The 20,040-nt window shown below is 34.3% G+C and overlaps 3 protein-coding genes across 4 annotated transcripts; 1 reads left to right on the top strand and 2 right to left on the bottom strand.

The window, feature by feature from the left end:
- LOC108832609 (serine/threonine-protein kinase BLUS1-like) lies at positions 1 to 3,943 on the top strand. Of its 2 annotated transcripts, XM_056993588.1 has the most exons (20): positions 1 to 90; positions 211 to 433; positions 584 to 838; positions 915 to 1,039; positions 1,128 to 1,172; positions 1,268 to 1,349; positions 1,428 to 1,496; positions 1,580 to 1,750; positions 1,834 to 1,887; positions 1,964 to 2,032; positions 2,109 to 2,362; positions 2,435 to 2,538; positions 2,627 to 2,721; positions 2,851 to 2,901; positions 2,990 to 3,097; positions 3,195 to 3,246; positions 3,316 to 3,371; positions 3,446 to 3,513; positions 3,605 to 3,656; positions 3,760 to 3,922. In XM_056993588.1, the coding sequence occupies exons 1-20, from the start codon at positions 62 to 64 to the stop codon at positions 3,775 to 3,777; spliced, it is 1,980 nt and encodes a 659-aa protein (XP_056849568.1). In that variant the 5' UTR covers positions 1 to 61; the 3' UTR covers positions 3,778 to 3,922. The 2 variants fall into 2 exon arrangements, with proteins under 2 accessions (XP_056849568.1, XP_056849569.1); XM_056993589.1 differs by lacking the exon at positions 1 to 90 and having other exon boundaries at positions 142 to 433; positions 3,762 to 3,943.
- Positions 3,944 to 11,219: 7,276 nt separating this feature from the next.
- Positions 11,220 to 12,751, bottom strand: LOC108838587 (ankyrin repeat-containing protein BDA1). Its single transcript, XM_018611499.2, has 2 exons — positions 12,400 to 12,751; positions 11,220 to 12,291 (listed from the first exon to the last, which is right to left on the bottom strand). The coding sequence occupies exons 1-2, from the start codon at positions 12,710 to 12,712 to the stop codon at positions 11,501 to 11,503; spliced, it is 1,104 nt and encodes a 367-aa protein (XP_018467001.2). The 5' UTR covers positions 12,713 to 12,751; the 3' UTR covers positions 11,220 to 11,500.
- Positions 12,752 to 17,949: 5,198 nt separating this feature from the next.
- Positions 17,950 to 19,190, bottom strand: LOC130500134 (uncharacterized). Its single transcript, XM_056994862.1, has 6 exons — positions 19,174 to 19,190; positions 18,978 to 19,107; positions 18,853 to 18,897; positions 18,627 to 18,732; positions 18,289 to 18,509; positions 17,950 to 18,177 (listed from the first exon to the last, which is right to left on the bottom strand). Exons 1-6 carry the CDS (start codon positions 19,188 to 19,190, stop codon positions 17,950 to 17,952), a joined length of 747 nt encoding a protein of 248 aa, XP_056850842.1.
- Between the last annotated feature and the right edge of the window lie 850 nt (positions 19,191 to 20,040).

The raw sequence follows: 20,040 nt of genomic DNA, 5'->3' as shown, positions 1-20,040 counted from the left end.
AATACATAAGCACCAAGTCGAGCCGAAACGAACCAAAAAATTTAATTTCACAAAAATCTCAATGGTGTCCCGGCTTCGTCAAGTTATACAGTACCGTTTCTCATTTTAAAACTCTTTTTTTCTTTCCATTAGTTTTCTTTGTTCATTGATTGTTGTCTGAAGACGGAGTTGTTGGTTTTGGTGTGTCTTTTTTTTTTTCTTCATTAATAGGGCTTTTCTCAGTCGTAGACGGCGTAAGAAAATGGCGAGCGGTGGTGGTGGTGGTGGTAGTAGCAAGGAGAAGAAAGGTTTCTCTGTAAACCCTAAAGATTACAAGCTTATGGAAGAAGTTGGACATGGTGCTAGTGCTGTCGTCCATCTTTCTATTTATCTCCCAACCAAAGAAGTCATCGCTATCAAGTGTTTGGATCTCGATCGCTGCAACAGCAATCTGGTTCCTTTCTTTAAACCCATCTCCTTCGTTTTTAGATACTTGATTTTCAAGACATATTCTGTTTTTTCAAACTGTTGTGTTTTTATGAAATTTTATTAGTCTTAGATGATGGTTTTGGAAATTAATGTATTTGTTCTTTTTTTTTGGTAGGATGATATAAGGAGGGAGGCTCAGACGATGAGTTTGATAGAACATCCCAATGTGATAAAGTCGTATTGTTCGTTTGCGGTTGATCATAAGCTCTGGGTCGTCATGCCTTTCATGGCTCAGGGTTCGTGCTTTCACCTTATGAAGGCAGCATATCCTGATGGGTTCGAAGAGCCTGCTATATGTTCTATTCTGAAAGAAACGCTTAAAGCTCTTGATTATCTTCATAGACACGGCCATATCCACCGAGATGTTAAGGTTCACCCTTGCCTTTGACTTTTATCCCCTTCTCATATGCTGCCCATATGCTTAATTTTTTTTCTTTTATGTTAAGTCTGGGAACATACTTCTTGATGATACTGGAGAGATTAAGCTAGGTGATTTTGGTGTCTCTGCGTGCTTGTTCGAAAACGGCGATAGACAACGTTCGAGAAACACATTTGTTGGTACTCCATGCTGGTTGGTCATTGTCGTTTTTCTTCAATCCGGTCTGGTCTTATTGAGACCTTCAACACTTTCCTCTGTAATATCTTATGTCTGTTTGTAGGATGGCACCAGAAATCATGCAGCCAGGAAGTGGATACGACTCCAAGTAAGTTTTATGGTTTGTTACTATACTACTCTGCCTGGTCCGGTCCCCTTTAAAATAGTGGTGTGATTGGTCGGTCTTCTGTACCTTCCTTACAGGGCTGATATATGGTCTTTTGGAATAACTGCGCTGGAGTTAGCTCATGGTCATGCCCCTTTCTCTAAATATCCACCCATGAAGGTATTCAATACTTTTCATATATTTGTATTGGGACTTGAGAGCTGTTCTTATTCCTATTTTTTTTTGTCCTCGTAACAGGTACTCTTAATGACCATTCAAAATGCGCCTCCTAGCCTTGATTATGACCGTGATAAGAAGTTTTCAAAGGTACTTGTGTTATTTCTTAGGTATTGATTCTTGCCGTTGCAAGACTTGTTCTCTAACTAAATACATGTTCAGCTGTGCCCCAGTCCTTTAGAGACATGGTAGCATTATGTCTGGTTAAAGATCAAACAAAAAGGCCAACCGCTGAAAAGTTGTTAAAACACTCCTTTTTCAAGAATGCAAAGTCTCCAGAGATTTGTGTGAAAAAATTATTTGCTGATTTGCCACCTCTCTGGACACGTGTTAAAGATCTTCAGGTTTTTTTTCTTTTTGCCTTGCTTATCTCTTCTCTCCGAGCTTGCTCTAGTTATACTCTTACAAAGAGTCGGTTGTATGACAGGATAAGGATGCTGATCTTGCTATGAAAGGACTTGACCAGGAAGCTATATCACAGGTGACAAAAGTTTGACTTTTAAGACTCGAAATTACAGAATGCTTATTATATTAAAATAAGTTACCTTTCATCTCAGAGTGAATACCAAAGAGGTGTAAGTACTTGGAACTTCAATATTGAAGATTTGAAAGAACAAGCAGCTTCGGTAAGCTTTTATTATGCTTTTGAGAAACTATTGGTTGCCAATACTTATTTTATATTTTTGTGTGTGTGTGCAACAGCTAAATGATGATGACATCTTAGTAGAGGATAGGGAAGAAGATGATTTTTATGGCGAACAGTTGCATAATAAGGCCAGTAACAGAGCACTTGCGTCACCGGAAGATATGAACGGAAAGGAAAAAGTATCAGATACTTTCAGTTTAACTGCTTCTCCTGTTGAACCAGCAACACCAAGTCCAAAGCACGGTGTTCCACAGGCCAAGGCTAAGACTCATGAGAGTGGAGGACCACAGAAAGGCCATGTTTATGCAAGGTTTGCCCATTAGCTGATTGTTGTTGTGTTTAGAGATGATTGGATTACAATATTTTACTTATCTACACGTAGGCGGGCACAATCTTCCCGTGTAGAGCCTAGCTTTATGGGTGCATTGAGTCTTCCAAAGCATGCTTCAGCAAACAGTTTTTCAGCTCCTAGCAAATCTCCTGGAGGTGAGCAAGTATACATTTTGCTGCATGCAGCTTATTATTGTTTTTATTGCTCAGAGTGGAGTGGTGTGATGTTCTCTCTCTTGATTAGGATTCCGTGATTCTCTGGCTGACAAGTCCAAGGCTAATGTGGTTCAAACCAAAGGAAGATTCTCGGTAACATCAGAGTACTTAGATCTTGCAAGGGTGGGTTTTACTTTTATATATGATCGTTTCCTACTTTTTTAGGATGTTTTATTTCTATACGTTATCAGTGTGGAATGGTGACTCTCCTTTGCCTGAGCTTATTCATACACATACTCCTTTGATCTGTAGGCACGCCCTTTGAGAAAATCTACCAGTGTTAGTATACTCGAATCTAAAATGGTCAGTTTTTTGCTAACACATTTAGTTGGTTTGCTTTCTGTCTCCTAATCTTAACATTCTTTTTTTTTTTTTTTAAATCCGGCAACAGCCCATCAAGGAGTTAAGTAGTCGTCCTGCGTCTCCTTCCCCTCCTTCGTCTCCTCCGTTCTTCATGCCTCAACTTCAAAATCTGGTCCTTCAAACTTCAAAACAACAGGTGTGAAAAAAAAAGAAAAAAAAAACACATTTGCGTTTGAGACATGAGTTTTGATTGTACAACTCTCAAGATTTGTTTTGTCTTAATGTAACTTCAGGAACTTATTATTAATCTACTGAAAAATTTACAAGCTACTGAAGCAGCAGATGGTAAGATAGACGCTTCAAATCTTTTTGTTTGTTGTAGTGAAGAAGAGTTAACTCTCATCCTTGTTATAGGCTCTCAAAATGGAAAGTTGCCACTTTTGCCTGGAGGATCTGACATCAATGGAACTGTAAGTAGATTTATTCTTGGGATTATTGACTTGATTTCTTCAAATAACCCTCTTATGACGTCTCAAAATCACAGCTTGTTGAACCAATATCTTCAGAGAGAGAAAGGTTACTGCTTAACACGATCGCTGAGCTTCAGTCTAGGTTCTTCTTCTGTCAATCAGATCTTTCTTTATAGATAGATCAATGTGGTGTAGTCTTTCTAATTTCTTTATAAAAATTTAATTTCTTTTAGGATGAAAGAGGTGACTGAAGAACTGGAGGAAGAAAAGTCAAAACACGCACAAGTATGTTAACACTCTTCATCTCATAGTAACTAAAACTCGAAAACTAAAAGAGTTAATCTTTATCGCTGAACCATAATAAAATCATATCTTGTGTTTAATCAAGAGCTGCAGCAGCAATTGAAAACACTACTGAGCTACGCAGAAGCTTTTGCAGAAGAGTAAAAGTATATTTTGTACACTAAAACACAGAGGGGACATATTTGGTACTGTTCTGTGTCCAGAAGCAGATACAACATCGGCCATTTGTTTCTCACCGGTGTCTGGAACTTTTGTTTTTGTTCTTTTGGGTGTTGGGGGGGGGGGGGGGGGTTGTATATGAAACTTGTTACATTTGTATTGTATCCACCAGATTCTTTTACTAAATAATCTCATGGGAGTGATTCATAAACACATCCCCTATATATTAATTGAGGATCTGTTAAATAGTTATAACCTTAAGTTTGTATTAATTAAAAATAATCTTATCCTATGTGGCAATTATTTAAGTCTTATTCTATGTGGCAATTATTTAAGCCTTCTAATTGCTGATGTATCAAGATTTCAAGGTGTTTAATATTAGTATAGTCTAAAAAAATAAATTCCGACATACAATTTCGTATGCATATAGAAAGTCGCATATCATAATAAAAATAACCAAACATATTATGGATATTCTCAGTAGCATATCATATAAATATTATTGACTATATGTTTCTTATCATTAAAGCATATCCTTCTTTTATCACATCTTCGTCTCTTTCTCTCTATTATGTCATATCGTTTCTCTTCTTCTCTTCTTTCCTTCTCTTGGTCTTTTTTTGTAATCTGTTTTGATGAGACCTAACAAATCACCATCACCACCAACCACTTCTGTTATTCATTCCGATGGCTGTCCATGGAGCCAATGTCGTTGTCAGTTATCATGCGATAGAGAAGAGACGAGCAACGGAGCCGCCGCATTCGTCACCGCAGGTCACCAATCCACACCACCGTGAAACATATTCTGTGTGTTTTTTTCGAGTTAAGTTTTTCTTACATTAACTTGTGCTTTCTTGTGATGTTTACTATTAAGTTAATATTGATCTTCTCATCATGTATTACTATTTTGTCTTTTGTATTTGGCTGGTGAACCTTCAACTCAATCATATCTTTGGACATAAATTGATGTTTTATTATCTTTTGAGAATTCTTTTGGCTGCAACACAAGCTCTTGACGAAGTTGAAGATTTTTAGTATGTATATTGTTGTTAGGACTTCTATGAGATTATGTTTGTGAACCCAAATTGTTTTGAGTATCATTATTTTCGGTATATGCTTTTGGTAATTATTATTTATATTATATTCGATTGAAAATGAATATTTGTAACAGTTATGTGGCTATAGTTAATAGTTTTTGATGAATTTCTTACATGTATATTGGTCGTTATCTGTAACGGGTTATAATACAATTTTAGTAATTAACTTTGACGGTTTGAGACAATTTACCAAGTCAGTAATTGTGACAGATTTATGACTAAATATTTTGTCATATAATTGTGTATATAATTTTGTCATAGAAAGATTGGTGAACAAGCTAAGATGTATAAGGTAATTAAAATCATGTAATTAATATTATCAATATCCAAATTATTCAAACCTTTACTAAAAGGTATAGTAATACTAATGAAAAACTTGGTCTGCAAAATTATTGATTGCAGTAATGTGATTTTTTATTTCGTTCATTACTTTATAAAAAGGAACCAAATCACCCATCAAATACAATTAAATATTAAAAATTTTCAGCAGATTTCAGAGAAGAGGAAGTATTGAAGAAAACAATAATTTAATCCATAGATAGAGTAGCGAAGATTGAACCCTAAAATCCCTCTTTCTAATCGATTTGTTTTGTACGTATATTAAGAAATTTTTGTTACCAACAGTTACTAAAACTTCAGTTCAATCCAAAACATAATATATCGGTACATATACGTTGGACCTTACATAAGTGAGACAGTCCAATAAATTTTCGTTTTTGCAAAATGGACCATAATGTTGCAAGCGTCATCTCGATCCAATGCTATTACAACGTTCTCGGACATGTTGTATATTCTATACTAATATCTTGGTTGTGTTTGAATGTTTTACATAAAAAAAATTATACACAGTTGATTATTTTTATTCAACTGTATTTAGTTATAAAACCGAGTGATGCTGACATAGCATCATTTGTCAATACTGAATGTTTTAAATATCTATCATAAAAGTTTATCTCACGCAATTAATATTATAAGATATTTAAAATCATGCAATTAGTATTATCAATATATGGAATATTTAAATGTCCACTAAAATGTATACTAATAAATTTAATCATTTAACTTAAACAACTAAATAAAAATCTATATATTTTACTTAAAATGAATAAAAACACAATAGATGTAAGAGAAATTGCCAAAAATACCATTTTCATAGTACCACTTTTCATGTTTACACTAACCACTTTTACCACTACTTTTAATAAAGGGTTTAGATTTGAAGGTTTGGGATTTAGAGTTTAGATTTGATGTTTTAGGGTTTAAGGTATATAGGTTAGGATTTAGAGTTGAGGATTTAGGGTTTAGAGTTGAAGATTTAGGGTTTATAGTTTAGACTTTAGGGTTTAGGGAACACGCAGATAAATATAAAATAAGAGAATATGAATCTCATACATTAACATCAAAACCAAAAATTATATATTACGTTTGAATATAAATTAAAATTTTAGCTTTATGTTTAAACATGAAGAAAATAATGTTTTAGTCTCAAATGATAATTTATTTTTGTTCTTATAAACTATATTTTGGTAACTGAATTAAAACAAAACTAAGAAAATATATTCGATAAAACGAATAAACACAAACAAAACCAAATTAAACCGAATTAAACATAAATTAAAACAGAACCAAACACAAACCAAACCAAACTAAAAATGAATCATACCAAATATAAACCAAACTAATTTGGGTTGACTTTGGTTAAGATTTATTAGACCCCATTAAATCCAACCGAACCGAATCTAAACAAAATCCATCGTTAAACCAAAGTTCCACCCCTTATAAAACCGAGTGAATGCTACACGACATCATTTGTTAAAACTATAATTTTTAAATCTATTTATATAAAATAGAGTTCTCTCACTCCAGGGCTTGCCACCTAGGATTATAGGTCATAAACTCGAGGCTTGACAAGGCGACACGTGTCCCAAGAGATGAAACTCATCGTTTCATTTAATCCTCGGTTTGGGCTTTCATGGCGTAATTTGTCTGATTGGGCTCCGATGTCGTGATATCCGTTCGGCCAGCTAAGATGAAGACGCCTGTGAATCGAATACGAGAAGATCAACGTCTTTGTGCGGCGGTGAGACGGTGACCTTTGTGCTTCTTCTCACAACCTGAAACAGTCTGATTTATGACATCCTCTTTAATCCTATTGATTCTATCCCCTACGATCTGTCTTTAAAGCATTCTTTGAATTGAGAGTCAGGTGTGGTTTCGATATAAATATATGTAAGGACAAGCTAAAATTTTGAAACGCATTGGCGAACTAATGGGTATAGACAAGCTCGCTTTAGATTTCAATTTTGTTTGTCGACTTTGTTTCAATTTGTTTTTTTATTACCAAAGTTTTAATTCTAAAGCTTTTGTTTATCTGATAAATTTTATTTCAGAATCTTTCGTTTATGGGCGATGAATCGATTTTTGTGTCAATTTGTTGATCTGTTGATTATCAATCTTTTTTAATTTTGCAGGTCTAATTATTTGACTTTTTAGGGTATTGTTCTCAGATAGACAAAGCGCTTGATTTTAAGGAAGTTGGGAGAGTTGTAGTTCAGTTGAAAAGGGAGGATGTGACTTTACTCAATCCTGCCGTTGCTTCAAGTAAGATCACTTCACAGTTTTGTTCTTTCTTGGCATGTCTCCAACTTCTGTATTTTGTGTTTCTTATTTTGTTACCATAACTGATCAGTTAAACTTATCTTCTGGTTATGTGTATACCTGACTAAACGTAAGAAGTTAGTCTTCATCCACACAGAAAACACTAACATGGATGGGACTTGCTTTCTGTTTTTTAGACTGGTTGTGTTGTTAATATATCTCTTAGTGATCAATTTGTTGCTGTATCCATATTTCCTCTGAATGTTGTCTGCTACTTATCCGGTGTCTAATAGACTAATAGGAACATGAGTTGGGAATTCTCTTCTGGTCTCTGATATGAACTTCCAAGGTCTAAAAAGGATTTCTGGCCATTAGTTAATCTCATCATTTTTTTCGTTAAATGTTAAGATTTTAACCAAGCTTTTTAAAGTTCTCAAGATTTGTGGTGACCTCTTATTACAATAAAGAAAAGCAAAGAAAACAGCATTATAAAAGACAGGAGAAGGAAAAGTTGAGCTGAAAAGCAGAGATGGAGAAGAGGAAGGAGCCCAATGGGTGATGGAGAGAAGTTAATGTCATCGTTATCACTCAATATTTAAACTTCAACCAATTATTACAAGTGCAATTATCCCCAGAACTTGATCTGCAAAAGAAGCTGTTCATTTATTTTGTACATGTCGTTCCTATGCATTTAGAGCTTTAGGTTAGATGTGAGTTGTGGCATTCATCTGATTTCTTACACAACACAATTCTTTTATACTTTTGGAATAACTGTTTTGAACAAAGTCAACTTTACGAAAATATCTAATCTATTAATTTAGGGATTATCTACTATTTGAAGTTCTCATTTAAATTTTGGACTCTTTCATAGTTAGTGCTAGAATATATCATGCCCTCTTATACAATGCAACCTACCAACTTAAATTAAACCAAATCTTAACCAACATAGATTAGTTAAACCTAACCAGTAACACTTTTATAATATTTTTGGTTAATCTCTTAATATAATTAGATCATATAAAACTGAACCACTCTTAAATAACGAGTTCCATATCATTCCAAACATAAGAGAAAAAATATCCGATTTATTTACAACGTAAGCATACAAAGACCGTCTATGCTTATGATCATTGATCTTCCAAAAACCAAATAATTGTGGCATAGACCAACATAGGCTCATGTTCGTATCACTAACTTTACTTCCATATATTTACTTTTCACCTACATCATATCACAACATACGCAGTTATGCAAGAACATGATTTTTTTTTGTTCAAACAACCAAATAATGGTCGTATATGGTCAGTAGATTTTTTAAATATGTTTTTTTATATATTACATTTTACGAGACTATGTGTATAAGTTTTTTTTTTTGAAAAAAGAGCATAACTATGTGTATAAGTTAAAAAGTAAAAAGTGTGACAAGGCAAATTATTATACTAAAAATGAAAGAAGATTAAATACAAACTAATAACAAGTACAACACAAATTATAACACTATTAAATTCTATATATATTTAATAAAATATTATATATATCTAATATGTATATATATATATATATAAATATTACACAAAATATATATAATATTATATACACATATTATATATACCATATATTATTAATTAAAATTTGACAAATCAATTTCCGCCCTTTAGGGCGGGTCCTAATCTAGTTACAATTATGATCATTGTTAGCCTTCTTAATATCTAAACTTTTTTGGTATCAGTAACACCTAAACTTATTATTTTAACTAAAACACTTACTTTAAATAAACTATGTTCATTTTAATACCTGAATTATCCTCATTTTAATAATAAGTTTTAAACGAACTTAATAAATCTTTAAAACATAAATAAAAAATCTTTAAAAAAAATTATCTTAACTTTTAAAAATAAAAGTAACTAAATTTTGGATAATTTTAATTTTTATAATATTAGTTGCAGTTTTAGTTTTAGATTTTGTTTGTTTTCTGTATTAAAAAAATAATTTAATTATTCTATTCAGAGTTAAGTTTTTCTAAATGTTAAAATTTTATCAGATATTTAGTTATTTTATTCTTAAACATGAAATAAAATTTGAAATTTAAGATTTTGTTTTGAATTTTAGAGATTTTTAAAGTTTTGCTTTAAGCTTATTAATATTTGATTAAAATTAACATAGTTTGAGAATTAAACTGACCATGTTTTAAAAGTAAGTTTATTCAAATGCAGCTTAGATTAAGTGATTAATTTTATTTTCAAATATATTTAAAACTCAAACAAACATTTATAGTCTTAAATAGTAATGATCACTTTTAAAAGATTATATAGTCAACCTAACTAAAATATAGATTTTCAGTTAGAATGGATCACTCCGCACTACATATTACTTATAATTTCTCTAAAAACAATTTAAATACTAGATCTAACTGTTATTTTAGTTAAAACTAAACTAAATATTAAAATAAAGCAAGATAATAGTCTTCAATAAATTTTTTATAATTAATAAATTTGCAACTTTAAAATAAATAGTTAAAATAATGGATAAGTTGTTTTAATAAAAAAAATAAAAATTAGTTTTAATGTCAGTTAAAATAAGTTAACATTTTAATTAAATTCTATTATTTGCTATCTGCCCGTAGGGCGGACCTGTCCTAGTATTTATATAAAATTCACCTGTGCAAAGTCTTATCCTAGTTCGTTATATAAGAGAAAAAGCTCAACACTTGGTTGCTACCATTTCAATTAATTCGCTCCTTTAATAGCATAGTTTAGGGGTAGGCAAATAAACCGAATCTGAAAATCCAAACCGAATCCGATCCGATAAAAATGAATCCGAACCGATCCGAACCCAACATAAATACCGAATAGATCTTGTTTTATGGTATTTCGGGTTATGAGTATTATCTGAACCGAACCCGGATCTAAATGAATATCCAATAAAACCCGAAACATTCAAAACTCCAGAAAGATCTTGTACCAAACATGATCTCAATTCCTAATATATACTCAAAACACATTAAGATATATTTAACATCTAAAATACGTATATATTACATGAAGGTTGGTGGTTTTATTACATGGAGATTGATGGTTAAAGGTGGTTGTTGAATTTTGAAATATTTAGATTTAGATTTTCTTTTCATTAAACAATATTTCTCATTTCATGAGAATGTGGTTTTCGTTTATACTTTCGTTTATTTGGTTCTCTTTTTATCAATAAATATGTTTTTTTCGTTTGATTTTGAAATTATCATGATTGACGTTCCTTTCTTACTTTTAAACCGATTTTACTTATGTTTTTATTACAAAAAGGTACAAAGTAGGTATTTGAAACCCGATAAAAACTGATTTCACTTATGTTTTGGTTACAAAATAGATACAAATCAGATTATTTAAAACCGAAGAACCGATTGGGACCCGAATCCAAAAGTACATTGGGTTTTACCGGTTCTTTGAAGATTTACTAACCCCGATCCGAATCCGATAGAACCTGAACCGGTCCCGAACCGAACTTTTAAATAATCCGAATGAGACTGATTTTGGTAAATCTGAAAAAACCGAAACCCGATTGGATAAAACCGAAACCCGATTGAGACCCCGAATACCCAGACCTAGCATAGTTAATGATTCATTTATATATATATATATATATATATATATATATATATATATTTTTTTTTTTTTTGGAACATAATGATTCATATTTATTACATGGTAATAGTCTTACATAGAATGAAAGCCACTTCACCTACATTCAACCTCCTTTAGCTATATCTAAAGTTGTCAAGCCTTCAAGAATCAACTCACTTGTGGTTCCAGGTATCTTCTTCTTGGACCGCCTCCACCGGAAGAAAAACACGACCATGTACACCGCAATAATGATCAATACCGAGCCCGCACTTATTGAGAAGTACCACAATGTATCTGGAGATATAACCGACATGGACACCAAGTAAGAAACATATAAAGGCACTGCTATCCACATGAATCACCATACGTAGCCTTCGCCAGCTGGTAACAAACAGAACGCCATGAAAACCGCTCCAACGAAAGCCGTACTGTTCACGTTCCGAAGAACATAGAAATATCTATGATTCATCACTACGGTACCAACACTCTTCTTGCTTTCCTCAGCTGCATTTTCTTGGTATACACCGCCTGGTGGCTGCAACGCTGTTTGATAAGTAGTTGTGATTATTAGTGCGGCTATCACTAGAAGCGCAGCTCGTGTTCCTTCTGATGTCTGGTTCCTATACCGTGCTGTCAGCGTGGACAAATGCTCCGTGAAACTAATCGGAGATCTCAAGATTTCCGACACTTTCTTGGGTTCTGGCAGAGAGTTTCCGCTCTTACCTCCGGATTTTCGAACCATGTTTTCGATGTTTCTGTTATTATCATGTTCCCCCTGGTTCTGTAAGATATCTAGGGCGGTTAAACCGCTCCGGTTATGAACGTTTAGGTTAACCGCATGACATTTTGCCAACAGCTTCACTGCTTTGAATCTGTTGTGATGTGCTGCGACGTGCAAGGCTGTGTTACCGTCTTGATCACGTTTGTTTACGAATTGCATCTCTAGCGATTCTGCGTCTTCTTGACGCAGTCTCTGAACCCACCCTAAGAGTACTTCAAGCTCTTCATACCTGTCGTTTAGAACCGCCATGTGTAGAGCGGTTTCACCGTTAACGTTTGCATCTCTAATGCAACCAGGAGAAGCTAAGAGAAACTCTGTCACAAGATCAGTCTCTCCTCTTCTCACTACTTGATGAAACGGTGTCGTGCCTTTATACAAAAGCAAACTATTTCAACTTCCGAAAAAAGGGAAAAAGAAAAACAATGAAATCAAGTAAAATGGTTGGGAAAGAGATGTAATAACAGAGTTGTACGCACCTTCTCTTCCTCGTAGGCGAACAAGGTCAGGATCAATCTTGAGTAAACTTAGAACCAACCGTGTTTGACCTTCTTCTATAGCAAGATGCAATGGACTTAACCCATCCGTGTTAAGTTTTCTGGCAAATGATGGCTTTAGATTCATAATCTCCATGGCTAAAGGAAGGTTCCCAGAAGCAGAAGCTACATGAAGAGGAGTGTTGATGAACGGTACTGCGTCAATGCTTTCAAGAAGGTATGGATTCTCATGGATAGCCTCATACAATTCATGGATGTTTCCGATTTGAGTAACTACAATCAATCTTGGATCCATTGGAGAAATGTCCAGAAGAAGGAGAAGAAAGAACCCTCATATGAAAAAACGTTGATTACCTTAATAATATCTATCTTATTAAAACAGAAGTACACATATAGAAATACTCTTATTTTTCAAATTCAATTACACTTTCATGCCATTGAGAATTAAATTGAGTTTCCTATTTTAATGCTTGTCTTTTTCAGTTAGATTAATGTGTTTTCCAAAATTAAATATACAATTAAATAATATTTCTTATTTTAATGTTTTGTCTTTTTCCACTTACATTAATGTGTTTTTCAAAAATAAATTTGAATTAAATACATTTCATTTACTTATCCATTAAATCAATGTCAAATTCAAAAAAAAAACATTTTTATTGGACAAATAATTCATGAAAATTATAATATTAACTCTTCATTTAAAAAATCTGAACGAAAAAGTATTACCAAATTTAGACCGGAACTAGATAATATCTAAACGAATTTACCATTTTGGTATCTAGAGAACCATAACCAAAATTTATCCGAACGAAATATTTCGGATATACATTTATATACTTCAATATGTTAGCTATTTTCGAGTTAATATCCAAGATATAAGCTATTTTAAGTTCTTTAAAATATTTGAAATATAAAAATAATTAAAAATAATCATCTAAAGTAGATAAACAATAATCAAAACACCAAAAATATTTAAAATATATATTTATTCTTCATCCAAATATTCAAGTTAAACTTATTTTTAATTTCTAATTTAGGTATTTTGACTTACATTACTCAAATTTACATGTTATATTATTTTTATTTTTTTAGATTTAGGGAAATTTAAAGATATATAAATTTTGAAAAATTAAAAATAGTTTAAACGGGTTATCAAATCCGCAAAGATCCGAATCAGACTGAAACCAAAATTTATAAATACCCGAATAAAGCTAGAATCTTTAAACTCAAAAATTTCAAATCCGAATAGATTTTAATCGAATTCGAGTAGATATCCAAATATCCACCCCAAGCTTAGTCAATATAAAACGATCAAATATTACAAATATACTATTTAGTATAAATAAATAAAAACCAAAACGGAAAATTAATATCCGTACGGTCGCACGGGTCAAGATCTAGTTGATTTTAATCGTATCAACAAGTGTATACAATATGAATATGATCCATCATTTGTTTAATGAAATGGGTTTGCTTTGAGTTTGTCTAAAGCCAATAAAAGACAAACACTACATGAACTCAGAAAGAGACTACAAAAGTCTTCTCTAGGGTAACAGGAAGTTATGAGTCTTATGACTTATCTATTAATCTAGGAGAACTCACCCTACCACAAACCCAACACGTTTTATCAATCTTAATACATTTTACTAAATTTTTTTTTTCAAAAAAAAAAAAGGGTTAAATCTGGATCTATTAAAAATACAGACCTAACTTCCAGATGTAGGTATAACCTACGGATAGATCTTTTCCTGTGCATTCAAATGAGTCGAAAGCAATAACCCATATCCATGTAGTCAGTAGGGTTTGAACCCGGATTCGCTGTATTGGGTTTTAACACATTTTACTAAATTAACGGCACTTTATTGTTTCTTTTCTTTTTTGACTTTTAACAAGAAACCTCCTCATATAAGTTTGTTTAGGATAAAACTCCCTAAACTAAAAATTTAATCTCCTAAACTGACTTTAGTTAAAGGATTAGACTCTCTTATACATTACCGGTAAAACAAGCCGATGGTATAGGTAGATTTTCAGTTTAAGAGCTTTGTTTAGTCTCGGTTTAAAATATTTAGTTTGTGTAAAAGGGACTAGCTATTTTGCACACATATAACAAAATTTTGTACGTTGTAGCCTAGGCATAGACGTTCCGTTTTCAGTTTGATTTAAGTTCACTTTCTTTGCTTTTTTTTTTTATTTTGGTTCGAAAATATAGGAAACCATTCAGTTATTTTTGAAATTATGTCCGACTTCGGTTCAGTTATTCTAGTTTTTTTGTTTAATTTGGATAACAATCTTAAAAATTAGTTGATATCCAATAAAATTTGAGTCTCATTCAGTTTCAGTTTGGTTCCAGTTTTCTTTGGATAATTTAGGATAATTAGGATTAAAACCTGAGTTTTAGTTCTTTAAAATAAAACATCGAATAATTCAGATAAATTTACGTTTTTTTTTTTAACTCTTTGAAACTAGAAATAAGAGAAGGATTCTGGTTCGATCACGAGAATGAAAAATAAACAGGAAAGAAAACCAACAAAACCCATGCCTAAAACACAGGCTTTCCAAAGAACACTTCCAAAGAATCGCTTCCAAGATTCAGGCAACTCTTGCTTCATTCCCAAACAAGTTCCTTAACCAAGATGGACTTCCTCGAGCAACATACGACTGCAACCTCTTCTCCTTTGTTACACTCCGAACTATCAGAAAGGCACCTTTGTTCTCTGCCCTCGTCACCAGAGCTACCTTCCAATCAGGTACCTTCTGCAAAGTCGTCCGCATCTCTTCACCATAGGCTCGAAAGGCTGGCCAAGCCTTTGGTTGGTTTATCGAACCTACAACTTCTGAAGCTTCTATCTCGAAAGTCACACTCTGCAATCTGTGTGAAAGGCTGGCCAAGCCTTTGGTTGGTTTATCGAACCTACAACTTCTGAAGCTTCTATCTCGAAAGTCACACTCTGCAATCTGTGTGACGTCATGCTTTCAGCTGCCCAAGTCAATCCCAGTCGCTTAGCCTCCATTAAAAACGTCACCCCATTAAAAGCTCTTCTACTGTGGATCAGAGTTTCACCCCCACTGTTCCTTACGATCCAAGCTACACCAGCCAGCCCAGATTCTTTGAGCCAAGAGACACCCACATTACACTTAACTCTTCCATTTTCCGGAGGCTTCCACCTCTTCACTTCATGAATTCTCTGATTACTATCCTTCTCCAGCCTCTTTGCCTCTTCCCACACAGTAAACCATCTCTTCGACTCTTCAAAACACTTCGCTACCGTTACCACAGCATCATATTCTTTCCCTTCAAAGACGAAAGCGTTTTTGTTTTTCCATATCATCCAGAGAATCCATGGGAAACAAACCACCAAATCCTTTGGCACTTCCTTGTTTTTACCGTACATGAACAGGTAATTAAAGTTTTCATATAGGCTCTGATTTTTGAAACCTCTAGGAGGAAAAGGAAATCCTGAAGTAGCCCAGACCACACGAGCCATAGGACATGTAAACAACACATGATTGATATCTTCTCCTACCTCTCAACAACTTTGACATCGCGGGTCCACTTTAATACCACGTCCTCGCAGCTCCTCAGACACAGCTAAAGCATTAGACAGAGCTTTCCACATGAAAATTTTGATTTTTGGCGCCGTTTTAACCTCCCAAATCTTGCTACGTACGTCATTCAAAGATGGTTTACACAGAGCCAAATTCTTAACTTCACTCTGATCCAAGGAGCAAGCTAGCCAATAACCAGACTTCACCGAGTACGCTCCCCATCTATTGTGTACCCACTCGTAGGAATCCTTCTGCCCAAAAGCTGGCTTTATCTTCATAACCAGTTCGATATCACTAGGAAAGAACACTTCCTCCAGTTTCCCTCTGTCCCACGTCTTGGTTTGTGGGAAAATCAGGTCACAGACTCTCAAATCCAAATCAAAAATAATCTGTTTTCTCATCGGAGCTACATGCACAGCAACAAACAGCCACTTCTCCAGCCACACGTTTATACTTTCACCAGAACCCACGTTCCTCCGTAGCCCCTTCACCAGTAGTTCTCTTCCAAACAAAATGCTTCTCCAGGCGTAGGAGGGACGAGCGCCTATACTTGCCGTAAGGAACTCACCAGCAGGATAATAACGACTCCTCAACACTCTAGCACACAAAGACTCAGGGTCCATCAACAGGTGCCATCCCTGTTTAGCCAATAAGGATTGATTGAACTTTTCAATATTTTTAAAACCCAAACTTCCGTTCCGTTTGTCAATGCACATCCTGTCCCATGAGACCCAATGCAACTTGTTTTTACCTTCCTGCGCATTCCACCAGAAGTTAGCCATTGCGCTAGTGAGGTTTTGACAGGTCGTTTTCGGGAGTTTAAAAACCGACATAGCAAAAACCGGCATTGCCATAGCCACAGACTTTAGTAAGACTTCTTTCCCACCCGTCGAAAGGAAGAAAGAGTACCAACTGTTGAAACGCGAGGTCATCTTCTCATGAATATATTGGAGCATCTCCACTTTCGAGCCGCTAAAACACTCCGGCAGACTCAAGTACTTTCCTGTTCCTTCCTCATTACTGATACCAGAAATATGTTTGATTCTTAGTTTTGTTGCCTCTGCCACCTTCTTACCAAACATAATTGCTGACTTAGCAAAGCTTATCATCTGACCAGAGTGACCTTTTCATAGGCCTTTAAGATTCGGCACATAGCTTCACACTCCTCCTCAGTCGCCTTCAGTAGCAGGAGGGAGTCGTCAGCAAAGAATAGATGGTGTACAGCCGGACCATTGTCTGAGAATTCTTTTTTAGTTATTCAGATAATTTTAAATATTTTGGATGTAAGATATTCGGACATAAGTTTCGTTTCAGATTTTGTTTTCTAGTTATGTTCTAAATTAGTTTTTCGATTTATGGTTTATATGTTTAATGCCTCACTACAAGAAAACAGACGCATACCGACGGACAAAACCGTCGAAATGTCGTCGGAATAGCCCTATTCCGACGACATTCCGACGAAAGTGGTCGTTGGTTTCAGTTGGTCGGAAAAAAAAATTCGTCGGAAATCCATCAGAACGTCCGACGGTTTTCTGACGGATAGCGATGAACTCGATTCTGACGGAGTTCCGACGCCATTCCGATCAAGTATTCCCTCGGAAATCCGTCGGCGTCTTCCGATCACCATATCCATCGGAAACTCATGATTCTGACGAAGTCCCAAGCATCGGAATATTCCGACGAAAATGGTCGTCGGAAATTCCGACGAAACAAGTTGTCGGAATGGTTTGTCGGTATGTTCCGACGATCGTCGGAATATACCGACGGAATATTTCGTCGGAATATACCGACGGATACATTTCGTCGGAATTTCTGATTTATATATTTTATTAATTAATTTTTTTTTAAATATTTTTAAATATTAAAAGTAATTTAAATAAAAACTGAAATTAAGAAACTAATAATAATATTATAGAAAATGAGTTTTAATACAAACTGAAAAAAAAACATTTAGAAAGTTTTAAATTAAAAAACAAACAAAAAAAACTACTGATCCGGGAACAAACGATCCAACTTCTGCATTATCTCGAGGTTGGTCTTCTTCTGATCCGCCAACTCAGCAAGGATTGTAGCATTCTGCTCCTCCAATGCTCCAATCCGTTGATCCTTGTTCTGTAGCTGCTCTAAAATCAAAGGATCGGCGTACGGGACTTGAGATGAAGAATTCGGACATGAAGAAGCACGACGGGCCAACCCTACCAAACGACCCTTTTTCTAGGGACCGCCTAGAAAAAATTTAAGTTAGTAAAATATAGTAATATAAAAAAATATAAAATTAATAAATAAAGTATTAAAAACAAATATAAGAATGAAAAAAAAAATTACCTTTTCAACCAGCTCGTTGATTTGCAGTCGGGACATGTTGTTCGAAGCACCCCTAGAATCGTCGTCAGAAAGAGGCTGCTGAGAAGCTAGAAAAGCTTCTTTTTGAGATTCCACCATCTCAATGACCTCTCTGATCACCGGGTCCTGAATTTGACCCGTCTCTTTGTTGGTGTACGCCTCCTTAATGACGACGAGATGATCGACGGGATTACCATCGTTTTCTTAATCTTTGTGCACTAAATCAAAACATCAAGTATTATGAAACAGAGGGAGTATTTAAGTAACTAGAAAGACAAATAAAAAAAAACTTACAAGTTGATCTTCCTTAGAGGACATACTGCAAGCGCCGAGGTTGTGCACGTAAATACCTTTCCCGCCACTATCGCTCTTCCGGTTGGCGGAGTTCTGTAGAGACTTCTCTATAGTCTCTTCCTTCTCCCAGTGCTGGATCAATTGGGTCCACACCGTCCCACTAAGTAACCGGGGCTTCCTCTCATCCAGCAATACTTGCTTCCACTCGTAGATCTGCTTCGTGTAGACGGTCTAGGCTTTGCGGCTGAATGCCTGACGGACTATTTCCGTCAGGCCGGAGTCCCAAGTAAATTCTTGCTACAAAAAACACACAATTTGATTAGTACATATAAAATATAAAAAAATTAAAAAATGTTAAAAAAAAACTTAATAGTTACCGCGAACTGACGAAACCACAACTCCCGTTCCGAGGAAGGGATCGAAGTCCACTTGTCATATCCCGTCTGGAGCATCGAATACATCATATGGGTGATGCTCCCGCTAATCCCACTGGTCGACTTGTTGAACCTTTTAAAAAAAATGTTAGATTAAAAGGAAAAAAATTAATTGTACAAATGCAATAAAAATACTAACCAAGTCGAGTGTCCCATTCGTGGGTAGCGTTCGAGAACCGGGAGATGCTCTCAACCTGGTTGTTGAACCAATATTTCAACTGGCATGACCCCCGGATCATGTGGAGCGGCTGCAGGAGCTGGAGCGGGAGCCGGAGCGACAGAAACCGAGTTTTGTTCGTGAGACGACGAACCCGATGCACGGGAACTGCTCATCGAACTAGCTTGGCCACGGGGTGCGGAGCGACGAGGTGGGGCACGCCGACGAGCACTCGAATCATCAGACCTAAAAAATAAAATTAATATATTAGTCAAAACATATATATAAAAAATTAAAATTCTTTTTTATCTATAAAAAATTAAAAATGGTTTTATAAATACATAAAAATAATTAAAAATCGTTTTTATCTATAAAAAATATTAAAAATAGTTTTTATCTACATAAAATTAATTTAAATTTTTTTTATCTATATAAAAATTTTAAAAATCGTTTTTATCTACATAAAATTAATTAAAAATCGCTTTTATCTATATAAAATATTAAAAATAGTTTTTATCTATATAAAAATAATTAAAATCGTTTTTATCTATATAAAATATTAAAAATCGTTTTTATCTATATAAAATATTAAAAAAAGTTTTTTACCTTCATAAAAATATTTTATCTGCATAAAAACGTTTTTATAAACTTTTATAAATATAGAAAAAGTTGTTAGATATATAAAAAATAGGAAAAACGTTTTTAAAAAATCAACAAATCCAATATATAAACATAAAAAAAACAACAAATCCTAAAATCTAACACCCTAAATCCTAAACTATCCATTCAATCTCGAACATGCAAATCAATCAAACCTCAAATCCTAAAATCTAACATCCTAAACTCTAA

This window comes from Raphanus sativus, chromosome 9 (assembly GCF_000801105.2).
Source record: "Raphanus sativus cultivar WK10039 chromosome 9, ASM80110v3, whole genome shotgun sequence".
Classification (NCBI taxonomy): Eukaryota; Viridiplantae; Streptophyta; class Magnoliopsida; order Brassicales; family Brassicaceae; genus Raphanus; species Raphanus sativus.
This window is presented reverse-complemented; position numbering and strand designations above follow the sequence as displayed.